At 39.9% G+C, this 20634-nt stretch overlaps 2 protein-coding genes across 5 annotated transcripts in view; one reads left to right on the top strand and one right to left on the bottom strand.

Moving 5' to 3' along the window:
- Positions 1 to 1247: 1247 nt before the first annotated feature.
- dhrs7cb (dehydrogenase/reductase (SDR family) member 7Cb) lies at positions 1248 to 6809 on the bottom strand. Its single transcript, XM_029527844.1, has 7 exons — positions 6660 to 6809; positions 4984 to 5140; positions 4335 to 4447; positions 3009 to 3219; positions 2830 to 2922; positions 1896 to 2057; positions 1248 to 1800 (listed from the first exon to the last, which is right to left on the bottom strand). Exons 2-7 carry the CDS (start codon positions 5135 to 5137, stop codon positions 1595 to 1597), a joined length of 939 nt encoding a protein of 312 aa, XP_029383704.1. The 5' UTR covers positions 5138 to 5140; positions 6660 to 6809; the 3' UTR covers positions 1248 to 1594.
- Positions 6810 to 8355: 1546 nt separating this feature from the next.
- LOC115059675 (myosin phosphatase Rho interacting protein) overlaps positions 8356 to 20634 on the top strand; it is a 38760-nt gene continuing 26481 nt past the window's right edge. For 3 of the 4 annotated variants that reach the window (XM_029527289.1, XM_029527290.1, XM_029527291.1), the window contains exons 1-3: positions 8356 to 9298; positions 14441 to 14518; positions 15005 to 15070. In XM_029527289.1, the coding sequence (XP_029383149.1) occupies positions 9176 to 9298; positions 14441 to 14518; positions 15005 to 15070 (267 nt within the window). In that variant the 5' untranslated portion in view covers positions 8356 to 9175. The remainder of the gene's footprint in view (positions 9299 to 14440; positions 14519 to 15004; positions 15071 to 20634) is intronic. The other variant, XM_029527288.1, reaches the window with a different exon arrangement.

Raw genomic sequence — 20634 nt, 5'->3', positions numbered from 1 at the left:
ACAGAGCTCTGGACGTTGTGCAGGACATTTTAGTTGTCATATAATGTTATTTAATTCACACACCAATCACCAAATAGACTATACATCATTTTCAGAGCACTGATCCACCATTGTAATCCTCAGAGCTTAACACCAGAGTGAAGCTCCTCTCCTCCGGCTCTGAACTGAGGAGTGCCATAATTATGTGAGTGACAAGTAACTGTGTGAACGCCAGAGACTCTGCTAACAGCATTTATTTATGTATTACACACATATAATATATATATATATATATATATATATATATATATATATATATATATTACCCAGAATTATTGCAAAACTGCAGAAAAACTAAAGTCAAAGTTCATCCTTTCACATTTATTCATCACACTCTCTGTAGCCGACTGATGAGGTTCCATTAGCACAAACACTGAGACACTTTCCCTCAGATACAGAGTTCACTCTAAAAGGAGGCCATCAAATATCAAACCTGTCACTCATTCAGTAAGTATGAACGACACACTGCTGCCACCTACAGGACTGAGAGAGACAAATCAATAATAAAAAAGCATCCAATCTTTACATATGTATAATTTTTCTCAATATTTAATCAAATTTTATATTCATCTTTATAATTTGTCTTTGTCTTTGAACCAGTCTGAGTTGGATGACTTCTAAGAAAGGTGTAACAAATATTGATGTATTAATTTATTCTAAATTCAATCTTGTCCATTTTCTCATTGACAGAAAGTTATGTAAAAATAACATATTTCATCTAAAAGTACTAAATATGAAGCGTATCAACTGCATTCCATTTGTTATTATTTATTTTGTAATTATTTCTATATTACTGACCGAGCATGTATTTCAAATTGTTGTCAGCAGAGGTAGAGATAACTTTATTATTTTTATAGAATTTAGAGCATTTTAATTAATAATAATTCTAACAATATTTCTTAGACTTGAAAACCTGAGGGATTTTTTTGTTTGTTTGTTTGTTTTGCTTTGTTTTCTTTTCCTCTTTTGCTCTTTTGCTGTTTGAGCAAACACTCTACTGTGTGCAATTTTGTGTAATAATCAATATGTAAACCATATATAAGCGTCAGATTACCGGTTATGTTTCACAGTGATTGCTTATGTTGAACCTATAGAGTTTTACTGTCTTTCACCTCTTTTGGCTGCTGCAGGCCCTTGCCCTCAACGAAAAAAAGTTAAAAAACTTACTCTGCACAGGTTCAGGAACACTGTCAGAGCACTTTCAGGTGTTTTTTTTTTTTAAGAAGTGGAGGAAAGCAAAGTGCAGCAAAGAGGAGGGTGCATTGCACTTTAATTCATCCGACGGATAGAAACACATTTGCTGTGAAAATCTTACAAAGTGGTGTGTTGTGTGCAGCTGACATACGTTGCCTTCCATTATTGAAGTTAACAGTCACCTCAGCATACCCTGCTTCAAATATTCAATTTTTACACTGCCATAAACTACTGGTGGATGTTGAACCTGAAGAATTCAGATTCCCTGAGGGTCTGGGGGCAGTTGCTCACTTTGCCCACCTGGCCTTGTCAAACTAACAGAGATCTACCATTTGCTTTAATTTGCTTTTCAGCTTTTCTCCTACATTTGCTCAGACAACACAGAATCCTCCACTCCAGCAGCCAGTACAGCAAAGAGGAAGGGGGGGCAGAAGGAGCGGAGGTAGAGAGCCACCCTGGGGATGGGGTGGGCCAGCAAGACCTCCTTCCTCTTTCTGTTCACGGTGTGCATAATCTCGTCGGCCAGGACTGATGGGCGCACACCATGGGTCAACTGGCTGGCAATAACTGTTTAGGAACAGATACATGACGATGTAAATGAGGACTGTAAGCAGTTTTCACATTGTCAGAGGAGACAAATTCACAACAGTAGCTCTACTCACATGCAGCCAGGGCGTTCGGTTTTGGGCTGGGCTCCTTGACAGCTGGCGGGTCGCAGGCATTGATAAAAGTATGACTGATGGTGCTGACAACTATCCTATACTCCTCCACTTCAGCCCGCAGGCAGTCAAAGAAGGCCTGTGCCGCGTGCTTAGACGCTGCATCTGGCAAACACACAACACAAACACAAAAGGTGTCACTCACCCAGTAGACAGGTCTCATTCCATGCATTACACAAGACATACGTCGACAAATTGTGTCGAACTTTGCATGTTAAACTTCGAGGAAAAAAGGGAAGGAAAAACTTTACAACAGTAAAACGGTGTCACACCAATGACCTAAACTGAAACAAACTAAACCACAGACGCCCATCTGGATATTTATGTTTCCAGATATTTAACTACAGAGAGTGCAGATTCATCCCACCTTCTGTTATTGTGTTGCTGTGGAAGGGATTATATAAAAATTAACTATTCCAATTTTCTGAGCCAACCTATTTTAATTACCTTTACTTTCTTTTTTTATTCCTACATTTACTTATTGACATTTCTATTGACATAGTACAGCTATTATAACACTGTTGTTGAGATTATACTGAATTGAATTGATAAAATTAAACAAATAGGTATCATGTCACACAAATTGACTCACTAAACTACTTTTAACTGCTGAGCCTTGAACCATCATTTCATCTAATGATCATTAGAGGGCAACTGGATGGGTTACTAAGCAGTGGCATCCTCTCAGTCACTCTCTAGACTAAGCTAACCAACTCTAAATGAAAAAAGCCGTGACGGGTATATAGACTAAATACTATAAAGCATCAGTAGATGCATCAAAGTAGACTTTTACCAGATCTTATGATTTGATGCCACCAGAAAAGAGATTATTCCAGTGAATCAGTCTGAAACAAGCTCATAGACACTGAGAACTCACATGAACTCCTGAAGGGGACAGCCAGTCGGCCCTGAATACTGTTCACCAGCAAAATGTGCCCTGATCTTCTTGAGATCATAGTTGGAAGAACACCTGCCAAATGATTTGGACATATTACCATTAAGAACGTCACAGTACAAAGAAAATGGACACACTTGATTTTTTTCAGGGATGCCCACCTTTGGCCAGAGCACTGGGACCAAAGTAATTGACGTCCATGATGTTCCTATCCATTTCCAGAGAGACGCTCTGCACAGGGGCCTTCAGCTTCATGCTGCTGTTACAGATCAGCACGTCCACGCAGCCGTAACACTCCAGCACTTCAGCCACCACGTCCTCCATGCTGTCCATGTCACTGAAGTCCAAGATCACCAACTTGGGGGCGAATGTCTTGAGAGACATGACACAGTATTATTTTACTATGCGTGGAATTTCACTGTAACAGCAGGTGATTATCTTAGCATGACAGTGGAAGAATCTCAAAACCAAGTTTTTAACCATTCACCTTTTGTTTGTCTAATCTGTATGCAAACAGAAACTTTTAAAGTGTTAACATTCACAAGTCCCTGAACCAGAAAATACTTATTTGTGCTGTCCAAGCTGTCCAGGAAAAACCCAAATCTTTGAAATATAATGTTGGTGGGTGGATTCATTTTTGGAAGCTGTTAATTCAAAAGACTTCACTGTCTCTCCTACAGTCTTTCTTCCAAAAAAAAAAGTGATGTAAACAATATTTTTTATTGCTGAATCACTTAATTTAAATTTATGGCAGGAAAATTGTGCCATGCATTTTTTTAGGTTTCACTACTACTGATATTTGTCACTTATACAACCTGGTTGTCTGAAATAAAAATATGACTTTCGCTTAGCTGTGTCTGCTCGAGTTAATGTACTGTGCCTTATCTTATAAATCAACGAATGTAAATGTACTAAATATGTCCCGAGAGCAACTTCAACGGGAAACATTTTTCCATTTCCATAATCTATGTCACTAACAATTAAATATTAACATGTGTGAGACCATATCTACATTAACTGGATGATACTGTTATCTACTTCATGTTATTCTTGTGTGGTCACATCTGTTGTGGCCGGTGTGCAGGGGATTGACGGAGGACAGTGTGTTGTCAGGGAGGATATCCTGCAATTGTGTTGATCAGAGGACGACATGCTGGTGCGGGAGGAGGCCACAGAGCAGAGGACTGAAAAAAATACAAGGACAGGACATACTACTGTCCTGTCCTTTAAACTTTAAACTTTAAACCCGCACTGACATGCCAGTAACATGTATTAATTTTAAGGCAAGCTGGTTGTTTGAGAAAAAAATCTTCATTGTTCTACTAGTTTTTAGTGTATATTCTAGTGTGATGTTTACCGGAGCAAATATAATAAAACAACACTGACCACCACAATAAGATGAGGGATGTGATTAGTGTGGATGGGGCTTTGTTAGCCATGTTTACAATGAAGCTGATTCAATAGTTTCATTGGTTTAGTTTCCTCACCTCTCTGGGGTCAGCGTCAACTGTCAGAGAGTCATGGAGAGACTCCAGCTGATCCCAGTTTGTCCCACACAAGATCAATCTGGCACCGCCCTTATGGAAGAGACGGGCACACTCTGGACAGACCAACGGAGAGGACACATGTTATGACCTTGTGGGAAATTTGGAGAAATGCTTTACAGTAGAATAAGATTTGACACCTTTCACTCATGAAACTTCTGGCCTGCCTGGGTCCTTGGCCCAAATCTGGCTCATATATGTAGGCAGAGATAATGGTTGTTATCCTTTTATTACTGGGTTTAAAAATGTTCTTTCTGTGCACTGATAAGATACCATCTGATCATCATGTTGTATATCAGATACTGGGCCAGAAGAATACAAGCCCGTGACCAGTGTACGGTGCAGATTTATTTTTGTTGTCTGGCTGTGGATAAGAAGACGCTAAATGTGAAGCTTGAGAAAAGACAGGAAGCAATTAGATTAGTTTACCAAGACTAGAATTTGGGAACAGCTATATGTTTGCCCCCTCCACTGAAAGAGAGCTTCTAGAGCGCCATAACCTTTAAAACTTTGGAACAGATTATACATCAACTCAAAGGAAAGTAACATTTTGTGGAAGTTTAATATCAAAAACACATGTAGGATTATTTACCAGTGCCCACACCGGAAACAGCATCTGTGATCACCACCACTTTGTTTCTCACTAAGGATTTGGACATGAACCGCATGGCCTCATTGTAGATGTAGTAAACTCCTGCTGCCACGACTATCAGCAGGGGCAACATCACCACAAAGGGCAGGGCCATGGTCTGTAGAGGAGAGAGCACAGAGTCAGAGTCACACACCTACTGTCCTGTCAGGGATCAAGTTTTAGGTCTTTTAACTAAAACAAACAAACAAAAAAATATTATACAAAAATACATGGACTGGATAGTAATCACACACTTCGTCTTAGTTATCTGATCACTTAAAATACAGCCTCCCCTATCTCTAGCTCCTCTTCGTGTTGGGTATTGATTCAATCATGGAAACCACTTTCATTCAGACTCACCTTATCAGTGTATTTCTTGGAAATAGCGAAGAGTTCCTATTCTGGATGTCAGCATTATCTATCAGAAGTAAGCCTGTACATTAAACAGTACCTTCCTGAGAGTGAACCTCGGGCTATAAAACAACAATGCACTGTTATGTGTTTCTTCCTGTTTACGCTGCGAAAAGTGAAATCTGAGAAAGACAAATTAGCCTTGAATCTCTGAAGCTACAGGTTCTGCTTTTATGAAGGAATCATTTGACATTTCAGTGAAATATCTGCAATGAATAATGTAATAATGATGCCACTTTCACACCTGAGCCTGAAGCCTCTTAGCTTAGTTAGCTTAGCTTACCATACAGAAACTTTTATAGTTATTATTATAATTATCATTTATTTCATCCTGTGAAAAAATGTATGCATGAACGTTGGTCAATAGGGGAGGTGGCACGTCCCCAGAAGGAAATTTATTGGTGGTTCTTTATGATTTGGCTTTTGTCATTAAAACAACTTAACAACTTAAATATTTTACATATTTTATATATATTTTTGTTATTCGTCTTTTTTAGACATTTTAAAAATGTCTTTGTTATTTTATTGTTGTAAAGCACTTTATAATCTCTAATTCTGAAAAGTGAGATATAAATAAAATTTATCATAAGATAATTACAGTTGGATTTTCTTTTCTTGACACTGCCGCTTCCATTTTTTTTTTTTTTTTTTTTTGCTAAACTAAGCTAATTAGCTGCTACTTTTTGAATTATATTTTCTGTGCAGACCTAAGAATGGTTGTTCATGTTTCCAAAAATTTCAAAGGGCTGTTTTAAAATGGACAACCCTAACCTAATCCGGGCTGATACACCAACTTTTCAGACCTGTGCCTTCATCTGCTTTAACTGGGACAAACTACTGCTTTCCGCTCTCTGAGGTCACAATATTTATTTAGTGGCCTTCCTAACACACTTACCATGTAAAGCGAGTTTGTGAAGAACAGCTAAATATATTCTGTCCACAAAATGCCTGCACTATGCCAGCTCCAGGATATTGTCACAGGATACCCCAAGGGGGGCAAAGGTGGAGGCTCACACTTATGAGCTACTTGTCCTAATTTACTTGGAAAAATACATAGAAATAAACATTAATCCACATTAAAGCTACTATTTATGATAGCATTTGAGGTCAGGACTGACCTATGATTGAGCTAGTCAAGTGAGATCAGATTCACGGCAGCTCCACAACAGACACACACACACAAACACACATTCACTTTTAATCTGTGATATTCTTGGTTGACTTACAGCACAGACAAGGAGTTAATCCTCCTGCAGGACTGACTGTTGTTCTGTCTGGGATCAGTTAAGTTACAGAAGCTCTTCTCCTCCCTTTGTGCCCTCCGTCCATTCATACAGATCTTCTCCTCTGTCTGTCTGGGTGTCTGGGCCACTGCTGCTCACTGTAACCCGCTGCTTAGAATAGCCTCTGCTTGACTCAGCCATTAATACACACGTATGTGGCTGGTAGTATCTGAGGCATGTTCCCTTGTTGCCAGGTTGGAGGCTGTCATATGAGAGCCTCACTGTTACTCTGTGTTGGTTTAATTTTTGATTTATTTTTTTTTACATGATCAATTTCATGCTACCTTCCAATTACACTGCATCACAATTTTAGAGGGATTATGCTTTTACACCTTTATTTGACAGATGTAGGTTACTCTGGATAGAACAAATTTTTGATGTCATCCAACCAACTGTTAATATTAAGACATTCGTAGTAATAATTGAGTTTTAATAATGTATAACAGCTCCCTCTCGATGTAATGAACACTTTTCATACGGTAGCTATATTTTGCAGGTAGTATTTATGACTGTACATTTATACATAATAGGTTGCATCTATTTTACTTGAGTGCTTCCACTTCATGCCACTCCATTGTGGTTTACTTTTCATTTAAAGTTTTAAAAGCACATGTTGGTCATATTTCAAGGATTTTATATGTAAAGCACAAACAACTTATTGTCATACATTAAAACAGACAACTGTAGATGAAACAGACCTGCTGTCACAGAAAAATAACACAAAAAATCCAACAGTACAAAATTCATGCACTTTTTTTGAACACTTTTTCTTTAAATACTCCACTATTAGATTGTAATGGTAATTAAATGCTTAAGGTTTATTTTATTGTCATGGAATCATTGTAGATACATAATTGTTCTACTTTTACCTCTGTACCTCTATAATTGTCTTATAGCGAAACATAATCTGAAAGTAGGAACACTAATTATTTATGGGTATTTTTTCATACCTTACAAAAATCATGATAAACAATATTTTGTTAAAAACAATAGGACGATTGGAGGAAACCGGAGTACCTGAAGGGGTAACCAAGCACAGGGAGAACATGCAAACTGCACAGAAAGGCCCCAGGCTGATAACTGAATCCATGACCTTTGCATGAAGATCATGGAATGTAAAACTAAAAGAATGACCAAAATTATTAGCTATAATTCTTTAAGTTTATTATGGTTGTCACTGAAGACAACAAACAGTAGATTTTTCCATTTAAGGGAAGAGTCAATGTTGTGAACGATAAAACTTTGAATTTGTTAGAACAAGAGCATTGACGGAGTGTGGCAATGAAATGAACGATCAACCAAAATGTCCCTTTTAACTAATTTTAAATGAAAGAAACTTACTTGACTTCATTAATAAGAGGATATGTGTAGTAAGATCCAAAATGCAAGTACTCAACAAATCTAGATCTATAAACAACAACGCAAGGAGCAGTAGTAATATGTCGACTAGAAAAATTAATGTACTCTATGTTACAGTGATTTCTAATTTTTAAATGATGATATTGATAAAATAAACAGGCTGATGTATTTAACCTTTTTATGCAGTCTATTATTAAAACAGCTCAGGAATTGTGCTCTCTCTGTGGGCGGCGGCAGTGAGCAGTTATCGCGAGACTTGGGAGAAATCCAGGAGCTCGGAGAGAGCTCTGTCCGCCCCCCTCGGTCCGTTGGGAGAGAAGAAAATAAACCTAATGCTGCTAATGAGGCTAGTTATGGAACCAAACCTTAAATACTCCTTTTGCCAACTCTGACCGGCCGAGAGGGGCTTCCTCCGCATGCAGTGGCTCTGTTTGTGGGCAAAGCACGGGAACCGTTTGGATTCTCGGACCGTCCCTTTTCTTGAAAAGTCAAGTTGAAGACGCCAGCCAGGAGAAGCTCTCATCTGCTAGCCTAGCTACCCGAGCTAACCGTAGCCTAGCGAACGGCAGCGCTGGATGAACTTCGCATGGACTGACTGCTGCGGATGGGAGAGTAGCCCCGCTGCCCGACGGCGAGCTTTCCTTTGGGCTGGGTCCGTCACATGGGAGTCTGCTGTTGGACACTATCACTATCACACTATCGCCTCGGAGCTTGAAGGCGATAACTGTGAGCAAATGTTGCTTTTGCGGCACACAGCATCACGTTATTGATCTGGAAAACCCATTGGCAGAGCTAACAGGATATTAGCCACCTTTCTCGCTTTGTGGTTGCAGGCCATGGACAGAGGCGCATTCATCCCTGGCTGGGTGATGAGATGAGAAAGCTGGCTTGATGGCAGCTAATTATTTATTGGGAAGCAGCAATTGGAGAAGGGTTTGATTTGAACGACTCCCCACCCCACCCCCGAAGAGTTCAACTCCCGTTTGATCTTTTTGTACTTGAAGCTGAAAATGCACCAGAGTTAGTGGAGAAGAGACGCACAAGAAAACCCCAGTGTTGATCAAAGTCATCTAGAGAAATTGACAAACAGTTGAAATATAATGTCTGCTGCTAAAGAAAACCCCTGCAGGAAATTCCAGGCTAACTTCTTCAACAAAAGTAAATGTCAGAATTGCTTCAAACCTCGGGAGCTGCATCTGTTGACGGACCAGGACCTGACCCAGGTAGGACTTAAGTAACTTTGAGTTTGTTACTTGTATTGTACCTCAAATGAGGAGTTTCTGCTAAAAGCAGCAATGATGATAACCGACAGTTTTAAAGGAAATCTATAAAGAAATGCTAGCCACAGGTCCCCGAGGGAATAAAAGTTGAGTAGTAATGATCAGCATGATATCCATTAGAGAAACAGAGGCAGCTGTATCTGACAGCCACAGGTATGAAGTAGGAATGGTTGTGTTTATTTCACAGTTTCTTCACCTCCTGTCCGTCCCTTTCTCTAACTGATTGGTGAAAGTGGATCCCTATATATTTCTTCTAATTATAGTCCTTACAGTTGGTCACCAGTTTGGTGTCTGTGATTGTTTATCAACCCCCAGCTGTTGTTTATCTGCAGTTGTTTGTTGTCTGTGTGTACTCCAGGCAGACATGAGACCACTGTGTGGAGGTTGTTGGGAACGTGATTAAAGAACAACAAAGCTGAGTGGATAAAAGATAAAGTGAAGCTCCACTCAGCTGTGGAGATCACATTATACATTTTCTTCTCCTCTCTCAGATCATTAGTTTGTCTTTGTGTCCTGTAATTGATCCAAGAAGATGAGGCCCAGATGGCCCCTTGAACGTGGCTCGAGAGCCAAATAGCGATGTCAGCAATCAGTCCATGTGTGGGGCACAGGCTTCATTCCCTTTTCAAAAGTGTTTATCCATACTGCACTGAGTTTATTGCAGGCTAACTCTCCAAATGCAAGACTCCCAAGTTAGAATCAATGACTTTTGGTTATGTGACTTTCTTTAATCTCCCTGTGACCTGGCTGAAACTCTTTTCCACACCCTGTATGATGCCACCTAGAACCAGAGAGGCTTACTGTCCTGGCTCTGGAGAGTGATATGCCATCAGTGCTTGCTCATCACTGTTGTTCCAGTTGCCTACATGCTTTTACAAATGTCTGCAGTTGTCAGTTATCCAAACAGTTAGCAGGGAGCTCAGTTGCACAAGCAGGTTTTGTAATGATTTTATCTGGGCAGCTCACAGTTTAGTTAATGCTACACACCAGTCCATTACTGGTCTAAAGCTGTATTATGTAACACCACATTAACAGTGTTAAACTCTTGAGCCTTGTTCAACAGACCCAAGTTGAGGGCTGAACTTTCCTAGACTCCAGGTACTGATGCAGGCTGCCTTACAGGGGATAAACTGTATAACCTTGTAAAACAAAAACTCCAGTGAAGCTGGGTGTTTCTGTTAAAACATGATGAATGGGTGACTTACTGTGTGAATTTGAGCCCCAAATTAAGTGAAAGTTATTCTGGACTTAAAAGTTTTGAGTTGGAGTCTGAGAATGCAGCTTTGAAACAGATAGCCCACATGGAAAGTTATGGAAAGGGAACAGAGCTGAATGTCGGAAGGACAGTATTCAATATAAACAAACTCTTTGTTCTAAACTGCTAGTATAAAAGGTGGGCTGGGGGAGGGGCTGCTGCTGGAGCTGGAGTGAAGTCTTTTATTTGAGTCTATCTCCTCTAAGAGGCAAGGTGTTCACCAGGCTCTGCAATGCTCTCCTGCTGGAGAACAGTGATCACACGGTGATCACTCACGGTGGAGCTGGTGGGAGGCAGGACATTGATGGAGGATGCAGGCAGGCTAAGGTTTACATGTACGTGGGAGGGACAGAGCTAACACAGGCTGGGACGTGATGGGACTTAAGGAGTGGGAGCAGGAGTCACAGGGAGAGAGAGGAAGTTAGGGAGTGGGAAATAAGAGCAGAGTTTCCCAGAAGCTGCTGCTCAATGTCCCACTCTGTGAGGTTTTGACTACAGAGCACAATCCAACTTTACAGAGCTATAGCTTTAACATTCACCAAAGGTTCCAATTAGCTACCGACCGCAAGCTGCTTTCTAAGGTGTCGTGTCTTCATGCCAAAGACACCGACTTTGGCACTCATCCATGGCGCTGTGCCAACCAATAGTTTGTGAGAGGGCATTTCTTTTTTCAAGTCAAATCAAATCAGATTTACTTGTATAGCACCAAATCATAACAAAGTTACATCAAGGCACTTTACATATAGAGCAGGTCTAGACCAAACCCTTTATAAAATGATTTAAAGAGACTCAACAGGGTAGGATCACTGTTGTGATATTAGGGTGATTTTTGCACAGCATCTGTTTTGGTAAACCCAGCTACATTTGTTTTCGCCACCCTCATGTCAGCACTAATGCAGACAAACTTAAAAAGAGAACAGTTTCTTTCAGTTGTGGGCCTGCCTCCACAGTAAACTGGTGTTTTTTTACTTTGTAGACAGAACTTTTAAAATTGATCTTGAGAAGATAGTGATGGGAAAATACTGGTCTCAAACTGTAGGACCTGGAAATACTCAGTGAAGTATGATGTATTATTGCTAATCAGTGCATTAAAATAATAATTGACTTGGAATGAATTGTAAAGATGTGTTGCTCTGCATGATATCCTAGAAAATCGCAATATGGTGTTGGGATATGAGTCATGATTTCAGTTGGAGTGATGGTTTTTGCTTTTGATTTTCATGGGAAAAGGATTCAGTATTATCATTTATCGTTATTTTTGCAGACTATAATCTAAAAGCTGGACATCTCTGTAGCAACACAACGCTTAAAATGCAGGCAGTGCGCAACAAAGTTGTGACTCATCTTAATTTGCAGACATACCGTGAGAATGAAACATGAGTTAATGTGCATGTGTTTTGGACTAATATACTCATAATATGCAAGAGGTGCTGATCAATAATTGAGCAGATTCAGTTTCTGTTCTATTTGTGTTGAAATTGGTTTTAAGTGCAAATCTGTGCGAAGAACTGCGTTAAAGCAACTGACTGATCATATTTCTTCCACTACTCAGGAGAGACCGGTGACTGAATTCTAGTTTCCAGTACAAACAGGTTCTCTTAGAGGCTGTTTACAGTCTAATGCATTCCTACTTAGCACATGTCTCTATGCAGAATGAGTATAAACCTGGTCCAGGTCTGGACCGCATATGGAAGCTGATCAGGGGTTTAGAGCTACATTTTTTGTTCTAGTCACTCTAATAAACTACTTTTCTTACATATTTTATTATTAAAAAAGGAGTCTGATGAATGACTAAGCATCTGACACACAGTAGGGAGCGAGGGGGAGAAGTCATCGCTAACTAGGCTTTGCACTAACCGCTATGACCAGTTCTACATATCAAACAGAGGGAGTTAGACATAAAGACCTGCTTTTAATAAAAGCAAACAAAGGCTAAGCTGTTGCAGATCTCAGATGGGGGCTGTGCTCTGTGTTAGAGACTAATTAAAAGAGGAGAGACTGTCTTTGATGATGTAGTAGCTCACCTAATGAAGTATGGATTCTTTGTGCCTAACCCTTTCCCTTTTCATAACTTGAACTATGAACATGTGCAATATTTCCGCATCATACATGGACAAAGTGCAGTACTCGCCACATCAAAATATGCATTGTCCGTTTACATATTTCACATTGTGTATATCGTGGTTACTATCTCTTGTTTTTAACTTAACTTTGTAAATAGTCACTTTGGTGAGACTTTTAATTTTTTTAATGTTTAATTTTGAGAAATCCAAAATGCCTGTGCAAATGGCAATAAATTCTATTCTAGGCACAACTGGTCTCTCTGCTCCTCTGTGGTGATTTTATCAGTCAATGTTGGCCTACTTTTTGCATTTAATCTATGTATTTGCTGATCTTGTCACACATTGTTGTGGTTATAAAATCAGGATTTGACTATAAATGGTTATAGTGGTGGCAAAATATGCATGGCGAATGCTCAGTTATGTTGTGGGTTTTAGCATTTGTTATCTGCAATCTGTGGATACGAAATTGATTTGAATAGTAACTGATTGTGGCCAAATGGTTTAGGCATATACCACATAATATACACATAACTGCTGAAGACAGCAGTCCCGGTTCTGGTGATGAACCAGTTTAGATATGACAAAGAGCTAGTGTCACCAGCGCCAAAGCGGTGGACAGGTTATAATCACAGTGTGAACAAGATGCAGGTTGCAAATTATGGTTCTACTCAAAAAGACTGTCTTAGGTTCTTTTGGCCAAATCACCCTTCCATACCTAAAACTAAAGATGCTATGCTGAATTCAGCAAAATTGAATATTAATGCTCCCATCACTTTTTGTGGAGAGGAGATGACGAGGCTTGAGATGATAGGCTGTCCATATGCCTCCAGGGTGGAGGGGCATTGGTGTTCGCTGCAGGATTAGTGCAGAGGAAGTTAGAGCCATTGTGTTGTTTTAAGTGTGTGAGGTATTCAGGGATGTATTCTTGGGCCTTTTAAAGGGTTGTTAAACAGCTGCTCCTAGTTTTTGTCCTGTCTGTAGAGTGTTTCAGTGCTGGAAGTCAAAACATGGACATCAACCATTCATCATCTTTTGTCAAATTATGAGATTGATGTGATTAATTTTGGTCAAAACCTTTTGTCCCCCTGAAATAACCTCCTTATTGGTTTCAGCTCATTGACACTGCTTTCACAGGCACGTCCATACAAGTTGAAATGAGGCACATATATATTTATGGCAGGCATGCAGTGACACGGTGCGGTAACAGGCCCAATATTAGAATAATCAGATACTTCTCCCAGAGACATTTACATTTAGGAAAAAGTGTGGGAGTGAGTGCTGGTTTGACAGCAGCATGCTAATGGTTACCACCTAAAGCAGAGTGACTGTTTTAATGGAGAGATGGATTGGTGAGTTTAAAGAGTCAGACACTGCCCAGACTGTGTTTATGTGTTTCCCTGTTTTTTGAACTTTTGGACTGAGGTAGTTTCTGGTCAAACAGGTCCAGGAGGTGAATGATGAACCTGTTTGTCAATAAATTTGTGTGTTTTGGGAATGACACCAGTCAGTCCACCTTTGTCAGAGTAGTCTCATCTGCTGTGGGAAAACAGGCACTCACACATGCCATCAAACTTAAATGCTCCAGAACACACTGGTTGTGTGTGGCTGCAACATGAGCTGTGAGAACGAAGGCAACATCTGGACCCCAAAAGGCTTCTCCCCCCATATTTACACCATCTCTTCCCCTACCATCCCCCTCAGCTCACGCTGTCTTGTAGTTTTAATGATTACCTAAATTGCTCTTTTTTTCTCTTCCCACTCTCACAGGCGAAACCTATTTATGGTGGTTGGCTGTGCTTGGCCCCTGAGGGAACTGACTTTGACAATCCTATGCAGAGATCCCGGGTAAGAGCATATATATATATATATATTATCCATATTATCATTATACTGCATGTATCTGTTTATAAAAAATACTTTTTTGTTGCTACAAAGCTAACAATAATGCGATATTGAGCAATTGAGCGATCTTGTAGCCGCTGCTTTGAGAGCGTATTGTAGCTTATTGTGTTGTAAACACAATGACTGAAGTAACCAAACATCAATGTTTATGTTAGCTTTGTAGCATGAGTACAACTTGAGCACAAGTACACTAAACTCGACTAATTTTTCCATACATGCCCTTCATGGATGAAAAGGAATGAAGTTGAACTGGGGGGGTGGGGGTGAGCACACAGTTGTATCACTCCCCAAGTGCAACTGTGATGCACAGTGGCTGTTCAATGAATATTAGTATTATCTAACATTATCCAACTGTACCTTGTAGTCATAAAATCAAACTGCTCTGGCTAAAATGCAGGCTTCTCTGACAAAAACAATTTCTTCTGACAGAAATGGCAGAGGAGGTTCTTTGTGCTGTACGAACATGGCTGTCTGCGCTTTGCCCTGGATGAATCGGTAAGTTGCATAGCTTCATGTTGTGAAGTGAACTGAATCAAAGGTTGGCGCAAAACATCTTTGTTATTCCATTTCTATCTTTATATCTTTCTGAGATGCACAGTGGAGATGGCAAACACCCAGGTGATGGCACTGTTTATGGTTCGTGTATGCTGATGGAAACACTCCTTATGTCTCCCCTGTTTCCAATCTGAGCCGTCTCTTATTGTGTTTTCCCACCTAAAAAATCTGCCATGTTCTCTCAGAGCAATTCCAGTTCTGCCTGGGAATGCGATCACAATGTTGTATGCTTATCCGGCAGAGGGTAGATGAAAAACAAAAGAGCACAAAGTCAACAGTGTTGAAAATGTGCTGTCTCACTGAAAAACTCTCACAATCATAGAGGAATAAATGGAGCTGTTGAAAGAAACACAGCTTGTTTGTTACTTTTTTCACTTACATCATACAAAACATGTTGGTAAAACACATTTAGAAACTGAAGCACAGAAAGATTCCTTGATGAGTATGAGGACATGTAGAGCATGGGACTGGAAAGTTACCTCTCTGTGCCTGCTGTAATCATTTGTATAGTGGCGGTGTGTCACCAGGGGAATGTGACACAGGTGACCCACTTGAGACTCAACTGCTTGTGTGTAAACACCAGGGGCACGCACATTCTGACTTTAGATGTCTAGAGAAAATTAAACCCAGGTTGCACTTTAGGACAGAGACCATTTTTATTATGAAACTGAGTTTTTCTGCAGGTGTGTCCCTGTCAGAGGGCAGAGGAGCTGACTGTCCGTGTGTGTGCGCCAGCCGTTTGAAGTCACATGTGGTGAATCTCTTTTTGTGTTGCCAGTGATGACAAAGGGAGGAAACTTGCTAGTGTTTGCTTGAGTGCATGTGCATATTTCCACTGTGTAATGTGTTTCCAGTGACACCCAGGCTGGTGTGCACTTGTGTTTTCCTCTCATTGTAACAGTGATTCCAAAATTGTCTGCCTCATTGTCCTGTGCCTTTTTCATCTGCTCCACAAGGCAAGAAATGTGGGTCAGGGAAATGGCTGCTTTGTGCTCTGGACCCCAAGGAGAGGAACTCTCTCAAACGCTGGAGCTGATAACGACACCTTAATAGTCCTGATCTCATTAAAGTCATCATTGTTTACACAGCGGCTTGAGCTTCCAATGCAGGACAGATGTGATTTGCCTGAGGTCAGGGTTGATACTGCCTATTCCTCTCATGAGGCTTTTATATAGTGGAGAGATTTACACTGGTCACGCCCACTCTATGTTTGTCTGATTGCTCTTTTGAACTCATCTCCAGCTCTGCTTCGTCTCTCACAACGAGAGGTTCTCTTCACGTATTTTCAGCTCAAGTTTACTGTACCAGGAGCTTGAAGTCATGTCCCCAGTGCATTAGATAGTGATTGTGTCCACAGAGGTTTAATATTTTATTTATTATTATTAGTTGTGAAAATAGAATACAAGTGATTTATAGAATTTAATCACTGGAGCTTGGTTTGATGTTGTTGTCATGGTTTGTTCTCAAAAAAGAGCTGACAACCATGCGTTGTCCTCCACTTCACTTCAGCCCCTCTTAACTAATTTCGGGGGTATTTGTAAACCTACATTTGACATGGCAGGAGTTGAACTGAGGACTTGCCATTCAGAGCAGTTGAGTCCAATGCCAATGTTGTCAGGTCACTCTTGGGGAAATGTTTGAACCACTTGTTCTCTGTGTTAAAGGAAATTCAGCAAAATGTGCTTTTCACTCATATAATTGTTACCATCTAATTTCCACTACACTGCTGTTTAGGAATAATAATGATCATAAAGAAGAAGCCTATTTGTCAGGTACCTGATCAGGAAATACTGGATCACAAATTCACAAATAATAAATTCAATGCTGTTTCAATTTATATATATATAACACTAATGTGGCATCATACATGAGCTTGTGATATCGTTCACTTTGATTGAATCTGTAATTTTGAAGGTTGTAAGTTGTGGAGCTGTTGATCTGTACTGAGTTGCACTGAGAGGTATTCTTAATATAACAGTGTTGTTGCTTCATCTTAAACAAAGTGCTCCATGGTACTTTCACATCCAGTGACACAGCTGTTTTGCTCCTGTGAGAGGACATTTACCATTTGCAGAGCTCAGCTCTAAAATACTCCCTCCTCAATTTCTTATCAATGATGTTGGCCACATCTACAAATGGTAAATTGACTGCATATATATATAGAGCTTTACTAGACTTTTTAAAACACTTACCAGTGTAAGCTAAATTTCACATATGCATTAAAACAGCATTCACATCTACAGATACATTGCTTTTACCTTTCATGCACACCTTCAGGTGAGCTCAGAAAGGATTCAGGGATCATACCACTGAGCTCCTGACTAGTGTTTTGCAGCAGCCCTAACCCATTTCACTTTTTAGCTCTGTCACAGTAGGATTCAAGGAAATTAAAACCTTTTAAAGGGAAAATAACAATAAAAATATAAATAACAAGGTAAAATTAAAAGCTCAATGAAAAGGATATTTTTTTTGTTGTTGTTGTTTTGTTTTTTTAAGGTTGCTCCAGGGCCTTTGGCCTAAGTCCCCTTTAGTGTTAAACACCTAAAGACCATTATCTGAGGATCCAGTTGCAACAAAGAGGTCAGAGAAGTCAGTGATGTGAGAAATAGTAATAATATTGTGTGTTAGGGTGACTTCACTCTCCTGTTCTTTAAGGTGTGTTAACACCGTCTGCAGAAATTTTCTTCTGGACACACTTCTTTTTTCTTTCCACAAAAGGCCCAAGCGTTGAGTCTTCTGTTGTTCAGCTGCATTTATGCAAAGATGTCTTTAAGTTTTCAATTATGAATATATATATGATTGTTCATTTTTGTTAGGGGTAGCACTTTTAAATTTCACTTAAACCGTTTTCCCACCACATCAGTAAATATAAGACCGTTTAGTCTGCCTTTCACCTTTCTGTTCACACTAAGGGTACAAACACAACTTCAGTCAGCAATGTCATCACATGCAGTTACAGCGTGTGAGTTTATATTTTACCAGCTCCCTGTTGGAGAGATGACAGAGGTGTTTTACTATTTTGCATGTTTTGTTCAAATATCAAAGATCAGAGCTGATATATAGCTGTGGCTTCTGTAGAGTCATGTGACCTAGGGCAGATTGCTGATTATTCTCTACTAGGTTGCTGACAAAACCAGATATTATTTGGTCTTGGATTGCGTTTTGACCAGTTGAAAAGGCATTTTAGGTTGATCCAGGACCATTGACGTCATCTGGACTCATGGACTATACCAGCATCTCGCCTGAGATGAGAAATCAATCAAGTTACAGGTTTTTAATTTGAGTTTTAGAAAAATTATAGCTAGGTATGGAGATGATACTTTTGGGTGTATATGACTATGATAATGGTGCAAACAGAGAAAGATTGTCATCAGGTTCTGTTTTGTTTTTTTCCATCTTGAAAGAATAAAGATACAAAGTCTATGAATGGAACAGTTTTTCCCACGTCACTGCTCATGTATTTGAACAAGGTCCAGGCAATGATGACATTGCTGGCTATTTTTTGCCCAGCAGACAGCGGGGTGCTATCTGAAACAGTGGCCTCATAAAGCTGAAGTATTTCCACCACGACCAAACAGAAAGATGCTCTCTAGTCTAAAGCAGCATTCCTCCTCCAATGCCCTTATTTGGTGAACTGCAGTGAACATGCAGCCCCGGGACCACGGAGAGCAGGAGAAAGGGAGCTCCAACCCCTAAAAACCACAGAGGAAACGTCAGATCTGCCCCAGACCCAAACATTCCACCAACGTCCTGCTGCGGCAAGCACCCAGCTCCTCAGATGAACAGTTAGAAGGGAACCATTTACCACTGTTACATACATGATTAATCAGGCTTCACGGTCAAAAGGTCAGTGACCATCAGGACATGCTAGAGGAGGCGTAGTGGGAGCCACTTCAGCCCCAATGGGGCTCCCATCTTGTATCATGTATCAGAAACACTAAACTAGTCTCTCCCAGAGTCAGAGGGATCTGACTGGACCACATCTCTGTTCGTCATGGCAGCATTTGGAGAATCCAGAGTGGCAGATCTGGTGTGTGGAGAGTTTAGATGGAGACCAGTGTGTCAGGGAACATGTACCATATAAAACAGCAGTCTCCTCTCCAGAGCCCGCTGTGGCCAAGTTGCCTTTGGCTCAGGCTGTAAAAACCTCCTAAAGGATTTATCATTTATGGACTGAGTGAACTCCATTTAATTCTACAGCTGTTTTTTTGTTGTTGTTGTTTTTTTCATGCTACTTTTACAGTTGTTGGCTTTTTATTTGTTGTTTTTTGTTTTTAAATTGAGTCCGTGCTGAAATAAAAAGTAAAGTCCTGAAAATGGTGGTAATTTTGCGATAGACATCCCTTTTTTAGCATAAAGCATTTTACCCGTCAGTCTCAGAGGTCTGCGCTGTTTCTCAAGAGGTGCCTGTGAGAAAGTTTTTTTCTTTCTATAATATGCCATAGCCAAGCTAAAAATAGTGGTCAAATGGAAGACAGACACAATTGGAGGATATGTAATTGGCGCAGTTGTGCAGAAGTCAAACTCACACAAACTTTTTGTGTTTGACTTTAGCCTTGGCAGAGACATCTCCTTTCTTTGTGGAAGTAGCTGTTTTGGTCGGACGAGCAGGATCAGTTGGATTTCACAAGTGTGAGCTCTTCTTTCTCCTATACTGAAAGTGCCCGAGCTGCAGACAATAAGGAGATTGGCTGTCCTCTCTTGTTTTAGTCCCTGTCCACCCCAAGGGGGCCGTTTAAGGAACCTCACTTGTGTTTTCACTGAGGCAACAAACCGTCACCCTAAATCTGGTTCTTTTGTGGTTGTCCCAGTGAACTCCACAGTCTGAGCAACAGGATGAGGGAGATTTAAGAGCAACGTTATATTGCGTTGGCTTCAAAGATAATCTAGAGACCTAGTTTTTGTGTGACTACAGAGTAGCAGTTAGATATCAATTATCAATTAAACTGCTTTTATTTGTCTATTGATTATTTGGCTTATAAGTCTTTATAGTGGATAGTGACAAAGCTCTGTGGTAATTTTATCTTGAGAGAGGTCTGTAAATAAAATCTCCCATTGCATTCATTTGGAACCCGTAGATGTAGTAGTTGTCAAAAATTTCCTGATTGGTCATTTGATCAATTGACCAGTAACTACTGCTTTGTTTGTGATTTTGAACTAAATCAGTAGTTAATTACCATCAGACATTTGAACATTGGAGTTTGTAGTCCTGTCCTCTACCACTTCAGGCCATTTATTTTGTTTATTATTCATTAAATATCAGTGGTGATTTGAATATAATGTGGGGAGATTTCGAAGTCGACTATCAAATTAATGTGATCAGACCATTATTTTTAATTAATGGATTCATTTTATCCAAAACAAGTGTATCTTTATTCTAAAGAAAGACAGTAAACAATCTAATTTCAGACCTGAAATCCTCATTAATCCATTACCAAATTATTGACTTGAGTTCCCTATTGGTTGACTCCTCACTCTAATCTTTCTAATAGATGCAAGATCCG

Source organism: Echeneis naucrates, chromosome 19 (genome assembly GCF_900963305.1).
Source record: "Echeneis naucrates chromosome 19, fEcheNa1.1, whole genome shotgun sequence".
In the NCBI taxonomy this organism is placed as follows: Eukaryota; Metazoa; Chordata; class Actinopteri; order Carangiformes; family Echeneidae; genus Echeneis; species Echeneis naucrates.
This window is presented reverse-complemented; position numbering and strand designations above follow the sequence as displayed.